This window comes from Phyllobates terribilis, unplaced genomic scaffold (genome assembly GCF_046119375.1).
Source record: "Phyllobates terribilis strain yellow unplaced genomic scaffold, ASM4611937v1 Scaffold_11__3_contigs__length_659146591, whole genome shotgun sequence".
NCBI classification, from domain to species: Eukaryota; Metazoa; Chordata; class Amphibia; order Anura; family Dendrobatidae; genus Phyllobates; species Phyllobates terribilis.
Window position 1 is genome coordinate 30,365,043 of NW_027362771.1, and position 17,567 is coordinate 30,382,609.

Genomic DNA, 17,567 nt, shown 5'->3' on the forward strand with positions numbered 1-17,567 from the left:
CTGGGTATTCTAGTCCCTCCATTCCCTTTATTACCTTAGTCGCCCTCCTTTGTACCCTCTCTAGCTCCAATATGTCTTTCCTGAGCACCGGAGCCCAGAACTGTGCACAATATTCTAAGTGCGGCCTTACCAGCGCTTTATACAAAGGAAGAACAATGTGAATCATCAGTGTATGCACATGCAATGTATTACATCTCCTAACTCACAGTGCCCAAAGTAATTCTGGCAAACTGGATCAAGTCTACTGTCACACAACAACTGTTTCACTCAGCAGCAGTAGACTGGGTACTGGGATACAACAAATGCATTCTGTTTCATTACATGTCCATTTTTTGATTGTGTATTATGATTGTGAAATAATACGTTTGTGAGAAAAAGTCCTAAGGCTGTGTGCCCACGATGCATTTTTTAAGCGTTTCCGCAGCGGCAAAAACGCTGCAGAAACTCTTAAAAAACGCATGGTAGAAGGCCTGCCATGTTCCCCAATGATAATCCGCATGTGCTGTGCACATGCTGTGGAAATTTCCGCTGCGGATTATCATTGCGGAAAAAACCGCAGCATTACCAAATATTTTGCGGAAGTGCTGCGTTTTCGCCGCCATTGACTTGCATTAGAACGCGTGCATTCCGCTTCACTAGATAAGGACTTGCGGAATGCATGTGTTCCAATGTGCGGATAGTACCCAGGTCTAGAGGAGAGGAGACTCTCCTCCGGACCCGGGTACCATAGAAACTGTGAAAAAAAGAATAAAATAAAAAATAAAGATTATATTTACCTTCTGACGACCCCCCGCTGCACTCGTCCTTTCATGCCGGCAGCTAGCGATGGACTGAAGGACCTGCACTGACGTCATAGTCATGTGACCGGTCACGCTACGCTGACGTCGGCAGGTCCTTCAGTGTACCGCTGCCGGCAGCCAGGACAGAAGGAAACAAGACACCGGGGGCCATCAGAGGGTAAGTATATATTTATTTTTTATTTTTTACTATTCTTTTGGTCACAGTATATAAATCCATGCCGTTTGCATGGATTTATATAGTGTGACCAAGTTGAAAGCACTTTCCAAGTAATGCTAAAATAGCTTGGAAAGCGCTTGTCAACCCGCATGCGGAAATGCATGTGAAGAATGCTTCACTTCCGCATGTCCCTGGCAGGAAAATGCATGTGTAGCGCCCCGAGGGTTCGGCCGCTACAGGGGTATTGCACCTCTGCCAGAGGTGTGATATTCCACTCCCGGGTAAGGATGGAGTGTGGACCAGGGCTCGTTTAGCTGCATGCATCACACACACCTCATTTCCGGGGGACAGCTCAACGGTGCTCCCATTGGACAGTAATGCAGGCACGACAGAATCTGTCCCTGGCTGGAGTGGGGAGGGGGGAGGAAAACCTAGTGATGTAGGAGCAGGAGGGGATGGTTGCTGGGCATAGGCAGGAGCCCATTGGTTGCAAGTCACCTGGGCTCATACACTAGAGGGAGTTATATAAGGTGGGCACCATCTTAGTTCTGGGAGAAGAAGGAGAAGTTCAGAGAGAGAAGGAGTTCAGCCAGAGAGGGCTGACAGGGAGCTGTGGCTCAGTCTGGGCCCAGCTCCACGAGGCAGGCCTGGAGTGGAGGCCAGAACCAGCAGAGAGGACAGATACAGAAAGGAACAGAAAGGAAAGGAAGAAAGGAACAGAACACCCAGAGAGGCCCAGAGACACGAGGGCAGAAGGAACCCCAAAGGCCCAGGAGATTGCGGGTGACAGGTTGGCAGAACAGGGTACCGGATTCCAAGTTGGTGGAGGCGACTAATCCTCAGCCAAGGACCGGCGGTCGTGATCACATCTTGGTGCGACCCCTCACTACACCTATTAGAAAGGCACACCACATAGAGTCAGGGAGGTGAGCACGAAGCCCTCCCAAGAGAAGGCCCGCGGGAGCTGGACAGACGTAGTGTCACTGGTGGGGCACGGCCAGAGAAAGGAAAAGAAGGGAATCCTGTGTCACACTCTGGAATTGCCTGGGGGTTGACCGAGCCCCGCATCTGGTGGACGCAGCACGGCTCGGGCAGTCATTGCCGGCGGAATGACTAAGAATATAAAGAACTGTGAGTAAAGAATTTGAACTGCAACCCCACGTCTCTGTGCTTCATCGCCGTGCCAGCACTACTAGTGTTGGGACGCTCGCACCATCACTCCCACCATCAACTACACTGCCCTGGGGCTGCACTCTTCCCATGGGGAGTCACACTACCTTAGCTGCATACACCATCAGCCCCAGCGGTCCGCCCTTGCAGCGGCGGTTCGCACTGACCGCAATCCACGGGTGGCGTAGTCGGACAATTAACCTAGAACCCCCACAAAATACCGCCATTGGCCTGACCACCCTGAGCCACGGGACTGGGTCACCGCCACGGAGACTACAACCCCCCAGAGACCTGGTTCCGGGTAACCCACTACACGTGTACGCTAGGCCCAGGGGGCGAGTCACATGTACCATCCGCATGTACAATCCGCATGTACAATCCGCATGCGTTTTTTTCTGCCAGGGAGATGCAGAAACGCTCAGGAAAAAATCCTGAGCATTTCTGCATCGTGGGCACATAGTCTAAGGGTGCCACCACATGGAGTGGCTGGGTAGCAGCTATGGTAAGGCCATGACATGGCCAGAAACCTTATTGGCAATTAGCTGTTTTTTATTTCTTAATGAGCAATTATTTGATTTGCAGAGAAACAGTTGTTTTACTTGCAAAAATAAGAGATTGTTTAACAAGCAGCTAAAAGAGTCACACGTCAGTCCCACCAAATATTTAGCCACACTCGGTCCATAACTCTATATTACATTGGAGTGGATATACTGGAAAGACGTGGATGGTCTTTTTTCAGGTACAATGTATATGTGGCGCCCCTGAGGGTTCGACCGCCACAGGGGTGCTGCACTTCTCTAATGGAGTGTAGTGTTCCTCCTCTGAGGTAAGAACAGCGTGATGGTCGGGACACAACCCTTACATCCAACACCACATTTCTCCACCAGAGGGGGCTAGTATACACTAGGTGCTGCCCTCCTGGTTACAGGGAGACTGGGGAACCAAGAGTTAAGGGAACCAGTTAGTGGGTGAGGGTGGAGGACTCACAATTTAGTGACACTTTAAAATTCATATTTGATAAAAAGCCATTTTTGGTTCTTGGTCTTTTGATGGTCTTTGGCGGTCAAGTACTGTGATCTCCCACCCTGATAGTGGATCCTGTGTGGGCCTGCAGCGGATGGAGACACAGCCCTCGTACCTTGGCCTAGGGACGAGGGGCAGGTTGTAGACAAAGAATGTCTCAACCCGGTCGAGGACCAAGACCAAGAAAGGCCCGGAGCTTAGGAGTGTAGCTCCACAGCAAATGGATCCCAGGGAGGATGCAGACGGAGCGGCCTACGCCACCTTTCCTCACCACCTGATATATTCAGAGGGAGTCCAGCTGCAAGAGGGGTACCGGCCCCCGACACCTGACCTTGCTACTCTATGTCCTGGTCGGGAAAGCCCGATAGGCCCTGAGGATCCCACAGGGTATCGGAAGGAGCGGAGCTGCCATCCGTGCCCTTGTTCTGAGAGGAGTTCAGAGGGAGACCTGGCCTATCTACACGCACAGACAGGAAAGGATACGGTCTGTAGTTCAAGAACACTCTGGTGCGGGGTCCCGATTGAATGCTGGACTTGCTCGGAGGTAGTCGGATCCCCGTCCCCGGTGACCGCAGGCCTCCGCGGGGAGCAGGGAGTCGCCTTCCTACTGCCATCTCTAATGTGAGTAATGCCTTGGAAGTTCACCCCTATGGCCTCCGAACTGTTTATTCTGCGCTACACCGCACAACGCGGCACCCGTTCTCCTCTACTACTACCCCCCCTCCATCCTGTCTCTCTTCCCTGAGGCCCTGCTCCGCCTGTGGGGAGTAGTAATAACTCTGGCTGCCCTAACACCAGGCCTCAGTGGACTGCAGCAGCGCTGGTGGCCCTTCACCGGGTACCACAGGTGGCGTAGTCGTAATCAGCCACTCAACCCGGATAAGCCCACACCATCCTTTTTAATGTGACGGCCCTGAGCACGGAGCGGGTCCGGGCCATGGCTGCACCCCATCTCTCCATCACAGGACCCGACTCCGAGTCCCCCATCTCCCAGGGTAAAGAGAAGGGCTTCCGAGAAGAGGCGTCACATTTACCACTATTGAGCATCAATACCACTAAGTGATCAGCAAGTTGCCAGATTTTTTGTGTTTGATTAATCAAGTAGCAGGATACACTTATTGCCAGATTTTGTACGTAGATGGATTAATCTTACAGTATATTAGCCAGTCATCACCATTTGTCAAAATGCAGCTAAACTAGGGCGAAAAAGTGAATATTTTCCTCTAACTTAGGCCACTGTTCAACTGGGACTCGTTGCTGTGTCTTCTGTGGATATATTTAGAACTGCTATTTTGTTTAGCATTTTTTGATGACATATAAAGCTCTTTGGAAAAGCTAAAATTCACTTGATGCAATAAGCAGTGTCTTGAAGATGTAGATGAATAAAAGGATTATTTCCACTGAACTTGACTGCTCTCACTAATAACTGTATATGTCTAAACATGTCATTCTCCTTTCATTCTTAGCGTTCCCTTCAGTTTTTGGAGTTCTCTTTCTGGGAGGTCAGAAACACGAAAAGCCGGCTATCTACACTAAGGAATAAATTCAAAGCCTCCAAGTCTTTCTACATCAACCGCTCCTTGGACAAAAGAGAGGTGAGAAAATGTAAGGTGCACAAGGCGGTAGTCATAGGTGAGGGGCTGCTGTGTTTCAACACCCTGGCACCCTACAAATAAACGGTGTCCCGATTCTCCTGTGCTGTGTGTGTGGTGCGTAACACTCACATTTTGGTTGCAGGCCTCTGCTGTTTCTGGTTCTTCAACCTCAAGAACCACCGCACACACATTAGGGGGCATCAAATTAGTTTTATAATAAAGAATTTTACTTAACTGTCTATTTTCATCATATTGAAACACGCAGTATTGGGCACAAGTTCTGATGTCCACTGTTTGCTCGGCCTGAGCTACCCCTTTCCTGTCGGGCACCTCTGACCCCTGCAGCTTCCATGAGCACCGTCCCAACTCCCTTATGCGATTCCCCGTCCGATTTCCTCTCCTAGGAAAATATTGAGACACACTTTTCAGTGCCTCAGTTGGACCATAGGCCCCAAACGTTCCAGGAATGTGTGCTCCGAGTTTATGGCTTACATTTTCTTGCAGCTGAACAGCCTGTACTCCTTGTGCCCTCAGACCTCCAACTACTGCTACTTCATCTCATCTTTTACTCTGACTCCACTAACCAGGAAGTGTTCCCCTTGATCACTGGCCCTGCTCCTCCAACCCTGGAGCTGCTCTTGAACACAGTAACTGTGTTTTAACTGGCACTACACACTTCCTGATTCTATTGTGCCCACAACTGCACTGTTTGAAGTCCTAACTTATATCTAATGCTAATTCTACATGTCCTGTACTTTCCCTATATCGGACACACACATCACACATTATTGTTAGAACACATATTATAGCATTACACTAACTGTGCACCTTGGTGCCTATTAGCTTCTATGCAATATAGAACACTCTTTCGGAAACACAGATTACAACCGTTTTATACACAAGGGGGAGACATATGACTGGTCCGGTCACACTCTTACAAAAACATCATAAAAGCTGCTGCTGTGCCAAAAAGAGACTCCTCTACCCTTCACTGTTTCAAATATTTGACTTACGACATCAAGTCTTGAGATCCCTAGTCTTCGGCTAGATTCACACTTCTTTGTGTCGTGGTCTATGTGCGAACCAAGATGCACAGGCAGGCCTCAGGTCTCCAGACCAAAACTTGATTGCCTCTTATTTGCCTATTAGTCTGTTGAGTTTAGGCCGGAAGACCCACGGCTGGTCTGTAAATTACAGACCGTGACACATGGATGTATAAATCCACCTCAGGCCTCATTCTGATGTCTGTGTTCTACCTATGTTTATAACGGATAGAATATGTACCAATTATAGCCAATGGCAGTGGTCCTCAACCTTTCTTAACTTGAGAGCCACATTCAGCTCCTAGAGAAGGTGATGAGCCACATACAAAAGTCAGTGGTGATAACCAGAGCCCCCATTACAAGTATAATAATAGCTAAAGTTTCCCTACAGAAATCATACCAAGGCAGTATACTGATATCCAGGGGCTCCCACTTTACCCCCATTCGGTATTCTTGCATCACGCATTCTCATGATACTATCAATCGCCTTTTCTATCTTTCAGTATCTCCAGTTTAGCACTTAGCAATGATGCACCCCTGTCAAATCCACTTGCAGTTTCTGAATGGCTCTCAGCTGAAATCCCACCCAGCTGGTTCATTGGCTGCAGGTGACCAAAGCTTTGGCTACATTGGAAATTGGTGATTTTACTTTATCTTATGAATGAACACACATTGAACCGGGATCCATTTGGGATACAAAAGAGCCATCTCTTTTTGGTGAGCGGAGCCAAATGATCATGACAGGTCTGGTCATCATAATTTAGTTCAATTCTCCATTCCCAAGGCCAGTATATTCACATACAGATCTACTCTTCTGTGCAGGGCCACTCACAAAACTCACCATCTAGAGATATTTCTTAATAGTTGTTTGCTAGACTTGGTGTTACTGCACCAACCTGGCAGATAGCCACAAGTCACACATCATTGGCCTACTAGCCACATGTGGCTCCCAAGCTACAGATTGGGGACCACTGGTCTATCGCATCTTCATATGTCTGTATTTTTGTGGACTTAGAATGTGAACAAAAAACAGAGACATTGATGATTTTGATCTCATTTGCAAATGAAAATAACAGATTCAAATCAATGTCTTTTTTTTTTCGTACAAGAAAAAATAGACTTTTTTAACCCCTTTACAACCCAAGGTGGTTTGCACGTTAATGACCGGGCCAATTTTTACAATTCTGACCACTGTCACTTTATGAGGTAATTACTCTGGAATGCTTCAACGGATCCCCCTGATTCTGAGACTGTTTTTTTGTGATATATTGTACTTCATGATTGTGGTAAAATTTCTTCGATATCACTTGCGTTTATTTGTGAAAAAAATGGAAATTTGGTGAAAATTTTGAAAATTTTGCAATTTTCAAAATTTTAATTTTATGCCCTTAAATCAGAGAGATATGTCACACAAAATAGTTAATAAATAACATTTCCCACATGTCTACTTTACATCAGCACAATTTTGGAACCCAAATTTTTTTTTGTTAGGGAGATATAAGGGTTAAAAGTTGACCAGCGATTTCTCATTTTTCTAACAAAATTTACAAAACCATTTTTTTTAGGGACCACATCACATTTGAAGTGACTTTGAGGGCCTTTATGACAGAAAATACCCAAAAGTGACACCATTCTAAAAACTGCACCGTCAAGGTGCTCAAAACCACATTCAAGAAGTTTATTAACCCTTCAGGTGCTTCACAAGAATTTTTGGAATGTGGAAGAAAAAAATTAATATTTAACTTTTTTCACAAAAATGTTACTTTAGACCCAATTTTTTTTATTTTCGCAGGGGTAACAGGAAAAAATGGACCCAAAAATTTGTTGAGCAATTTCTCCTGAGCACACAGATACCCCATATGAGGGGAAAAAACACTGTTTGGGTGCACCGCAGGGTTCGGAAGGGAAGGACGCCATGTTGCGTTTGGGGAGCCCCTGATGTGCCTAAACAGTGGAAACCCCCCACAAGTGACACCATCTTGGAAACTAGACCCCTCAGGGAACTTATCTAGATGTGTAGTGAGCACCTTGAACCCCCAGGTGCTTAACATTGAGCCGTAAAAATAAAATTTTCATATTTCTTCCACAAAAATGTTTTTCAGCTCCCAATTTTGCATTTTCATAAGGGCAACAGGAGAAATTGCACCATGCAGTTTGTTATGTAATTTCTCCTGAATAAGAAGATACCCCATATGTGGGGGAAAACCACTGCTTGGGCATACGGCAGGGTTTGAAAGGGAAGAAGCACCATTTGACTTTTTTAATGTAAAATTTGCTTGAATAATTAGCGGAGGTGCCCCTGATGTGCCTAAACAGTGGAAACCCCCCACAAAGTGACACTATTTTGGAAACTAGACCCCTCAGGGAACTTATCTAGATGTGTGGTGAGCACCCTGAACCCCCAAGTGCTTTACAGAAGTTTATAACATGGAGCCGTCAAAAAAAAAAATCAAACTTTTTCCACAAAAAATGATGTTTTAGCCCCAATTTTTTTATTTTCACAAGGGTAGGAGGAGAAAATGGACCTCAAAAACTTTTGTGCAATTTCTCCTGAGTACGCCAATACCCCATATGTGGGGAAAATACAGTGTTTGGGAGCACGACAGAGTTCAGAAGGGAAGGAGCACTGTGTGACTTTTTGAATGCAAAATTGGATGGAATCGAGAGTGGATGCCATGTCGCGTTTGGATAGCCTCTGATGTGCCTAAATAGTGGAAACCCCCCACAAGTGACCCCATTTGGGAAACTACACCCCTCAAGGATTTTATCAAGGGGTATAGTGAACATTTTGAACCCAGAGGTACGACACAGAATTTGATAACATTAGGTCATCATATTGAATAAGTTGTCATTAGTCTTGAGCGCAAGTGCTCGCTACTTAAGTTTGCATCGGGTACTCAGGTATGCACCATGGTTGAGTTCCCGCCCACATGTTTCACGGTTATTAGACAGACAAAAAAAAACATGCGGGGTTCGCTCGTGCATGGCAGGCAATCCCCGCAAGGTTTTTTTGGCCGCGTAACATATGGGGCGGAGACTCGAGCATGTCACTTGAGCACCCGAGATACTCAGTGCATACCCGAGCACCCGATGCAAACTCAAGTAGCGAGCACTTGCGCTCAACACTAGTCGCCATATCATCATCTTTTTTTTTTTACTTTTGAAAAAAACCCCAACCCTAACCCTAGCCCAACCCTAACCCTAGCCCAATCCTAACCCCAACCCTAGCCTAACCCTTACCCCAACTCTAACCCTAGCCCAACCCTAGCCCAACCCTAACCCTACCCTAACCCTAGCCCAACCCTAACCCCAACCCTAACCCTAGCCCAACCCTAGATCAACCCTAACCCTAGCCCATCCCTAACACTAACCACAGCCCTAATCCTAGCACAACCCTAACCCTAACCCTAGAGTTTATTTTTAATACCGTTCCTCGTGCGGTATAAGTGATTAGACAACTTTATTCTTCGGGTCGGTGCGATTACAGCAATACCAGAATCATATCGCGTTTTTATGATTGACAGCTGTCACACACTAAAAGATGCATTTTTTGTAAAATCTAGTTTTTGCATCGCCATATTTTGAGAGCTATAATTTTTCCATATTTTGCCCGACAGAGTCATATGACAGCTTGTTTTTTGCGGGATGACTTTTTATTGGTGCCATTTTCAGGCACGTGACATGTTTTGAATGCTTTCTATTCCGATTTTTGGGAGGCAGAATAAACAAAAAACAACAATTCAGGAATTGTTTTTTAAAAACATTTTTTATGCTGTTCCGCGTGATAAGGTAGCCCAGCATCCACCGCGTGCTTTCCCTCTCCTAATTCATTGGAAGTGATACTGGGCTGTGACGTGCGGTGAAACCCCGCCCACAGTCCATCAATCAGGGGGGAGCCATAGCTGGCTGCAGCCGGGGGTCACGTGATGTCTGTGAGCGGTCAGCAGTAACGGTCAGCAGGTAATAAAGAACAAGCAAGGTATTTACAAAAACATTTCTCTCCACAGTTTAAATACATTGGGGCATTGTATATAGTAGTGGACAACCTCTTTAAGGTTGAAGATAGACTTAAGTCCATCGAATTTAACATATAGCATAACATGTTGATCTAGAGGAAGGCAAAACCCCCATGGGGTAGATGCCAATTGCTCCATATTAAGGGAAAAATTCCTTCCTGACTCCACATACGGCAATCAGACTAGTTACCCGAATCAACGTCCCATCATAGATTTTAGTAATCATAACCTGTAATATTAATAACATATTAATATAATTAATAATTATACATAGGGAAATCAGTGTCCTTGACATTTACCTATATACTGGTTACAAAATAATTTAATGTACAATGTTTGGAGTCAATAAGTAAAAGTTTGCAGAAATGTATAGAATAGTACGTCTTGTTCAGCCAGTCAAGAGTCAAATGATCAAATACTATGGCGCCAATTCATCAATCAATTTTTGTCAGAGTTCTGGGGTAAAACTGCTTGAAATGTGTCAACATTTTTACTCAACTTGTATTCGCAAAATTTTTTTAGACGTTGGTGTTTTTAAGACAGTCCCAGCCATCTAAACCAACTTTTCAAAAAGTGGGCAAAGCTTATTCAGGATGGGGAATGACCAAGCACGACTGACAAATTCATGCTTTACACCCCACAAGTAGCGTACATTTTGATAGAATGTTCTCCAGTCCCTGGCTATAGTAACATTTCTTGGGCTGACGCATGGCAGCTGAAAGATGTGCCAAACTCATCCAGAGAGCATGCTTCTTAATTAAAATTGGTGTGACGCGCCCCTGGGCCTGTGTCGCGCTGCGCTGCGCATGCGGGAGCTTACCCGGAGCCGGATCTGTGGAGGGTTGTAGTCTCGTGGCGGTGACCCGGTCCGTGCCCAGGGAGTCAAACTAGACGGCAGTCCATTAGTAGTAAATGGTTGATGACTACGCCACCCGTTGAGTGCAGCCAGGGGGCTGCTGCTGCAGGGCAGACCGCTGAGGCCGATGGTGGGATTGTGCAGCGTGATAGTATAACCCCCAACGGGAGGGGTATGGCCTCAGGGCAGCCGACGTGGATGATGGGGGTAGCAGGAACCACTCAGAGATGGTACGGTGTAGTTCAGGGTCTTTACTGGTAACAACAAAAGACCCTCCCGGAGTACTTGCTAGCGGATGGGGCCTGGTCAGTCCTTGAGCAGATGGGATCTCCCCTGGCCAGGCGTAGTTGTAGGCCTCCCAAACTGACTGTACTCTTCTGGCTACCTTGCTAGGAGCTGATGTAAGTAGCCCACGTCCCTGAGTGTACCGTGTGGTGCTCACCCGTATGGCCGGTGACTCGGGGCCTTCTAATGGCTTCCGCTCCACGATGGCGGTGCTGGTCCCACGCGTGTGACCGTGCCTTCGGGCTTCTGGGCCAGAGGACCTGAAATCCCCTGCCTGACGGATTCTGCTGCTGGGCAGGAATTAGTCCCCACAGCCTCGGACTCCGGGTCCGGTAAAAAGTCTTCTTAGTCAGGGCGAACTCTGCAGCTGCCAGCCCCTGACTCCTTGTAACTGCTGTTTCTTCCTATGCTGTCTCTACTTCTTCTCTTCTTCTACTCACTCACCCTGCCTCAGCCCCAGGTTTATATAGGGGAAGTTCTTCCCCTCCCAAGACTGGGCAGGAGGTGTGGCATGCACAGGATCCCTGACTAAAGGACCTCCCACCTGCTCTCAGACATAACATTACGTTACTGTGGCAACCAGACCCCTGGGGTGTCACATTCCCCCCTAGTAAAATTTAGTACTCCGGGACTAAACACATTTAGAAAACATAACAAGGCAAAACATTAATAATACAATAAGAAAACACATAAAGATGGTTACGGCGTGTCCGCAACCGGGTGCAGTCTCTGAAGAAAGCAAGGTGTCCATTTCACCAACACAGGGAGACGTAACCAGGTAGGGGTCTGTTCTACCCCGAGTCCTTGACAGTCTTTAGTCCATCCTGGGTTACGCTCCAACTATATACAAGGATTCCCGGTAAATCCACCAAGGATTCCTAAAAACAACTAGAAATACAAAATTACACACAAGCAACTATAGACAGGTAAACATTATAAAATAGCTTAAACATTTAGATCCTCCAACGTGCGGGTAACTGGCCTCTAGTGGCCCTAGTGGACCTACGGAGCTGACTGTCTGGCCCTGAACTACAGGGTGTAGGAGCTGTCAAGGGTAAACTGGGCAGCTGTCTACCGGCTCTTTGTCTCACTAGGGGTACGGCAGGCTCACTATAAGCAGAGGGTTGATTCTCCTGTTCTACTTGTGTGGAGTCTTCTGCCTCCTGGACCGGCTGTTCTTCCAGCTCTACCCGTTGCTCCGTAGGTTCTTGGGATGATGGTTGGAGGAAGGTGAGTACGGGTACCACAACTGCACCATTGACTTGAGTCCAAGACCGAGGGAAGTCCCCGAGCACGGTACTAACCATATCTTCCCTTTCTCCCACGGGTCGATGGTCTTCTTGTTCCTCTTCAGGGTTCCTCAGTTGTTCGGGACACTTCTTCAGGTGGTCCCGGGATACAATGGCTGTGGTTTCCCCTCCGTCTTTACTGATGGTACAGACCTTCGGGTTCTCGTGGCTTGAGGGCAGTACGGTGTACGGGTCCTTCTCCCACTGGTCATCCAACTTGTGGAGCCGTCTTTTCCTCTTCAAGACCTGCTCTCCGGGTACCAGGGTAACAGCGGGAGCATACTGGTTGTAAGTCTTCTCTTGTCTTTCCCTAGCCTGACAGAGACTTCGCTCCACGCTCTCCTGTACTCTCCGGTACTGCTGCTGCCTCTCTGTGTCCCAGTCTGTTTCTGGTGAAGTGTCCTCAGGTGTCAGGACTCCCATTTCCAGGTCAACAGGTAACTTACCAGGTCTCGCCCTCATTAGGTAAGCCGGGGTACAGTTGGTGGAACCTACCGGGATGTGGTTGTATAGGTCCACCAGATCGGGCAACTTCTCAGGCCACAGACTGCGTTCTTCCAGGGGCAATGTTTTTAGAAGATCCATTACCACCTGGTTCATTTTTTCACAAAGTCCATTAGTTTGCGGATGGTAGGGTGTCGTCCTTATCTTCCGGCAGCCATACAGATTGCAGAATTCCTGGAAGACCTCCGCTTCAAAGGCAGGTCCCTGGTCCGTCAGCACTTGGTCCGGGTACCCGTGTGGACGGCAGAAGTGCTGCTGGAAGGCCCTAGCTGCTGTTTGAGCCGTTAAGTCCTTGACGGGGACGACAACCAAGAACCGGGAGTAATGATCCACGATGGTTAACGCGTAGACGTAGCCACTTCTGCTTGGGGTCAGTTTTACATGATCCAAGGCTACCAGTTCCAACGGTTGCCGGGTGACGATGGACTGCAGGGGAGTCTTCTGGCTGGCCCGGTCCTTCCTTCTCAGATTGCACGGGCCACAGTCTCTGCACCACTTCTCGATGGTTCCCCTCATGCCTACCCAGTGGAACCGCTCGCGCAGCAGGAACTCCAGCTTTTTCCACCCGAAGTGTCCAGCTCCGTCGTGGTATGCCTCCATCACCATGGCTGCGTCTCTTCGGGGCACCACTACTTGCCAGAGTAGTTCATGCGTCCGGGAGTTGACCATTCTGCGGCACAACTTCCCCTTGTAAAGGAATAGTCGACTCTTCTCCGCCCATAGTTGTTTGGCTTCCTCCGGAGCGTCTGGTTCAAGGCGAGCCTCCGGCCGAGTCAGCATCTCCTTCACCAGTCGGACGGCAGGGTCGCTGTCTTGCGTTTCCGCCCAGTTGTAGTGGGGTAAGGGGTTCAACGTAGCAGCTTGCTTACCCCTTACCCGGTGGGAATACTGGATAGTCCCATGACGGTGGAACGCAGGGAGTTCAACTTCTTCCAGTCCCTCCGGATCTTCTCCTTAATCCGGCAGGTTGAGCATCCTGGACAGGGCGTCCGCGTTAGTATTGGAGCGTCCTGCCCGGTATTTGATTGTGAACTCGTAGTTGGACAGACGGGCCATCCACCTCTGCTCCAGGGCACCGAGTCTTGCCGTGTCCAGGTGTATCAACGGGTTGTTATCCGTGTATACGGTGAACCGGGAAGAAGCGAGGTAATGCCTAAAGCGCTCGGTGACTGCCCATACCACGGCCAGGAACTCTAGCTTAAATGAGCTGTAATTCTCGGGGTTCCTTTCGGTGGGTCGCAGTTTTCGGCTGGCATAGGAGATCACTCGTTCTCTCCCCTGCTGAATCTGGGATAGTACGGCTCCTAGCCCGATGTTACTGGCGTCGGTGTAGAGGATGAAGGGCTGGCTATAGTCTGGGTACGCCAAGATTTCATCCCCCGTGAGGGCCATCTTCAGCTGGCGGAAGGACTCTTCTTCTAGCTCTTCCCATTTGAAGGGCGGCTTCTGGTTCTTGGCCTTCCGGGACTGGCCTATCAGGAGGTCCTGCATAGGCGCTGCCTTTTTGGTGAAACCGGGAATAAACCTTCGGTAGTAGCCTACCAACCCCAGGAACTGCCGCACTTCTTTTACGCTGGAGGGGCTTGGCCATCCCTTAATTGCGGTGATCTTATCGGGGTCGGGAGCCACTCCGTCAGCGCTCACCACGTGTCCCAGGTATTGCACCTTTGGTTTCAGGAGGTGACACTTGGAGGGTTTCACCTTTAGGCCGTAACTCGCCAGAGCTTCGAACACCTCCGCCAGGTGTTTCAGGTGGTCCTCATAAGTTTTGGAGTATACGATGACATCGTCCAGGTACAACAGGACCGTCTCGAAGTTTCTGTGGCCCAGACAGCACTCCATTAATCGTTGGAAGGTTCCTGGGGCATTGCAGAGTCCGAACGGCATGCAGGTGAACTCACTAAGTCCCATCGGGGTGGTGAATGCGGTCTTCTCCCGGTCCGCCTCTGCTACAGGAACCTGCCAGTACCCGCTAGTGAGATCCAAGGTAGAGAAGAAGTTAGCAGATCTTAAAGCAGCCAATGACTCCTCTATCCTTGGTAAGGGGTACGCATCCTTGTGTGTGATACGGTTGATTTTCCGGTAATCTACACACATCCTCATGGTGTTGTCTTTCTTTTTGACTAAAACTAGTGGGGCTGCCAAGGGGCTACAGCTATCCCGGATTACCCCAGCCTCCTTCATGTCTCTAAGCATCCCCTTGGCGTGTTGGTAATGTGCAGGGGGTACGGGTCGATACCTCTCTTTTATGGGAGGATGATCTCCCGTGGGGATGCGGTGTTCTACCCCCTTAACTCGCCCGAAGTCTAACGGGTGTTTACTAAACACTCTCTCATACTCTTGAACCACCCGATAGACTCCTTGTTTCTGATGTGAGGGAGTGGAATCAGTACCCAAATGTAGTTGCTGACACCAGTCCTCCATGTCTTTCTTAGAGCCGTTACCTTCCTCCGGGTGAGATGGAGGCAAGGGTTCCACAGATTGTATAGAATTTTGATTAGTGGTATATAATTTGGCTAGCGTGGCATACCGGGGCAGGTACACTTCCCTCTCCCCGATATTTATTATGCGAATGGGCACCCTCCCATGGCGTACATTGACCACCCCCCGTGCTGTCAAAATGGTGGGCCTACTGTCTGAGTAAACTGGTTCTACCATTGCCTGGTAATCTCTTCCTCTCAGACCAATAGCTGCCCGGCACCAAATCATCATTTCACTTTTTGGGGGCATGGCAATAGGAAAAGGGTCACACATTCTTACGCTACCAATCTCACCGCCGGAGAGTTCCACTTGTTGCCGTTGCATCAGTGCCCGGATCTCTTTCTGGAGCACCCGCTGCTCGCCGGAGCTGGCGTTCTTGGCAACCTGCTGTAAAAGGAAAATCACCTCTGCAAGACAATTTTCAATTACGTTAGTTCCTAGAGTTATTTTTGGGTGACTCTCATGTTTATCAATATCTACAATGATCAGTCCCTGTGCGGCCAGTTCGACTCTACCGATTTTGAGGGCCACCTCTTTAAATCCGATCTGTGGCACGGGCTGGCCATTGCTGGCGATGATACTCAAGTCGTCGTCAGGGTAGTGGGTAATATCCGAGTCATTCCAGTACTGCTTGAAGAGCACGTACGGGATGGTGGTGACCTGTGACCCGGTATCCAGTAGGGCACTCATGGGAATGCCATCCAGTACCACAGGCAAGACTGGACGTCCTCCCACATATCTGTCGCGCCAGTTCGATGGGCCTGGTGATCTTTTTCCTGGGGGTTGGCCCTCTACCCCAGGTTGTGCCCGTTTAAAGAACAGTACCTTTCCATATGTCCGGGTTGATTGCAGCGGCGGCAGATGGGTCGTCCGTCCTCGCTGTATCGGTCACTGGGTCTTCCTCTGGCCGGTGGGGTCCTCCTTGGTCGACGCCACGGGATGTCCTCCGGTCCGGATGCCAGCTGGATCTTCCCTGGGGTGGAGACCTGTAAAGACTGCACAGTTCGGGTTAGCGCAGCAACGCTCTTAGCTAGCTCTTGGACCTGATGGTGTAGGTCTGGAGCCGGGTCATTGTCCAAAGCCTGCGCATCAGCTCCCACAGGCCCTGCTGACAAGGGCGCCGCCTCCTGGTAGTAAGTGGTAGTGGGGCGTCTGTGGGTCACAACGCCACCTGGTGCCGGTTCTCGGAGCACCCGGATGGCTCTGTCCTTGAACTGTGCAAAGTCCAGATGGGGATCCTGTAAGGCCATTGCCCGCAACTGGGTTCGGTGGGCATTGCAATATAAACCCTCTATAAATTGTTCAGTCAACAGCCTGTCCTCGTTTCCCACCCCATCAGGGTCGGTCTGCTTTATGGCCCTCAGGGCCTCTTGTAGGTTTAGTGCATAGTCCCTTATACTCTCATGCGCTCGCTGCTTGCACCCGTAGAATCTAAGCTTAATCTCGGCTGAGGTGCGGGTATCAAAGGTGTCCTTCAGCCGGGTTAGTATCCCTGCGACAGTCTTCCTCCCAGGTGGCCAGGATTTTACTTCCCTTTTGGCTGCCCCGGTTAGTTGGGCCACCAGGATGCTCACTTTTTGCTCTTCTGTGAGGGGGTACACCTGGAAGAGGCTATCCAGCTTTTCTCTAAAGTCATGCAGGGTATGTGACTCCCCTGAGTACTGGGGTAGCCAAGCTGCTCCCGGGATATAGGGCATTGTGAAGGGCATAACTGCAGCAGCGGTAGCGCTGGCGGGGGTTGGGGCAGTGAAGCTCTCCTCCGTATCCGACATCTTCCTCCCCCCTAGTGGACCGTGGCCTACCTTGCGATGATCCTCTTCCGTAGGCCGCGGCTCCGCAGTGGATCGTCAGGGTTGAGGACCTTCCGTCGCGCTCCTGTGACGTCGGCGTCTGCTGGGCTCCTTCCAGGACCTTACGCAACGTCCGGACGTGAGGCGGGGCTTCAGTTCTCGCGCGCTTTCGGAGTCCACGCCCCTCTTCTTCCCGCGCGGCGTCTCCAAGATGGCGCCGGATGGCGGGAAAACTCCTCGGATGGCGGGAAGAAGGCAGAAGATGGCGCCGGATGGCGGGAAAACTCCTCGGATGGCGGGAAGAAGGCAGAAGATGGCGCCGGATGGCGGGAAAACTCCACGGATGGCGGGAATCTTCACCACTGGTAAGTTTGAACAGTCTTTTTCAGGCACGCAGTACCCGGTGGTTGCGGGCACGAAATCCTGCCGACTACGCCAAAGTTGACGCGCCCCTGGGCCTGTGTCGCGCTGCGCTGCGCATGCGGGAGCTTACCCGGAGCCGGATCTGTGGAGGGTTGTAGTCTCGTGGCGGTGACCCGGTCCGTGCCCAGGGAGTCA

The 17,567-nt window shown here is 49.5% G+C and overlaps 1 protein-coding gene across 2 annotated transcripts in view; it reads left to right on the forward strand.

Moving 5' to 3' along the window:
- RGS14 (regulator of G protein signaling 14) overlaps positions 1-17,567 on the forward strand; it is a 311,115-nt gene that overhangs the window by 30,006 nt on the left and 263,542 nt on the right. For both annotated transcript variants that reach the window (XM_073651170.1, XM_073651171.1), the window contains exon 2: positions 4,617-4,745. In XM_073651170.1, the coding sequence (XP_073507271.1) occupies positions 4,617-4,745 (129 nt within the window). The remainder of the gene's footprint in view (positions 1-4,616; positions 4,746-17,567) is intronic.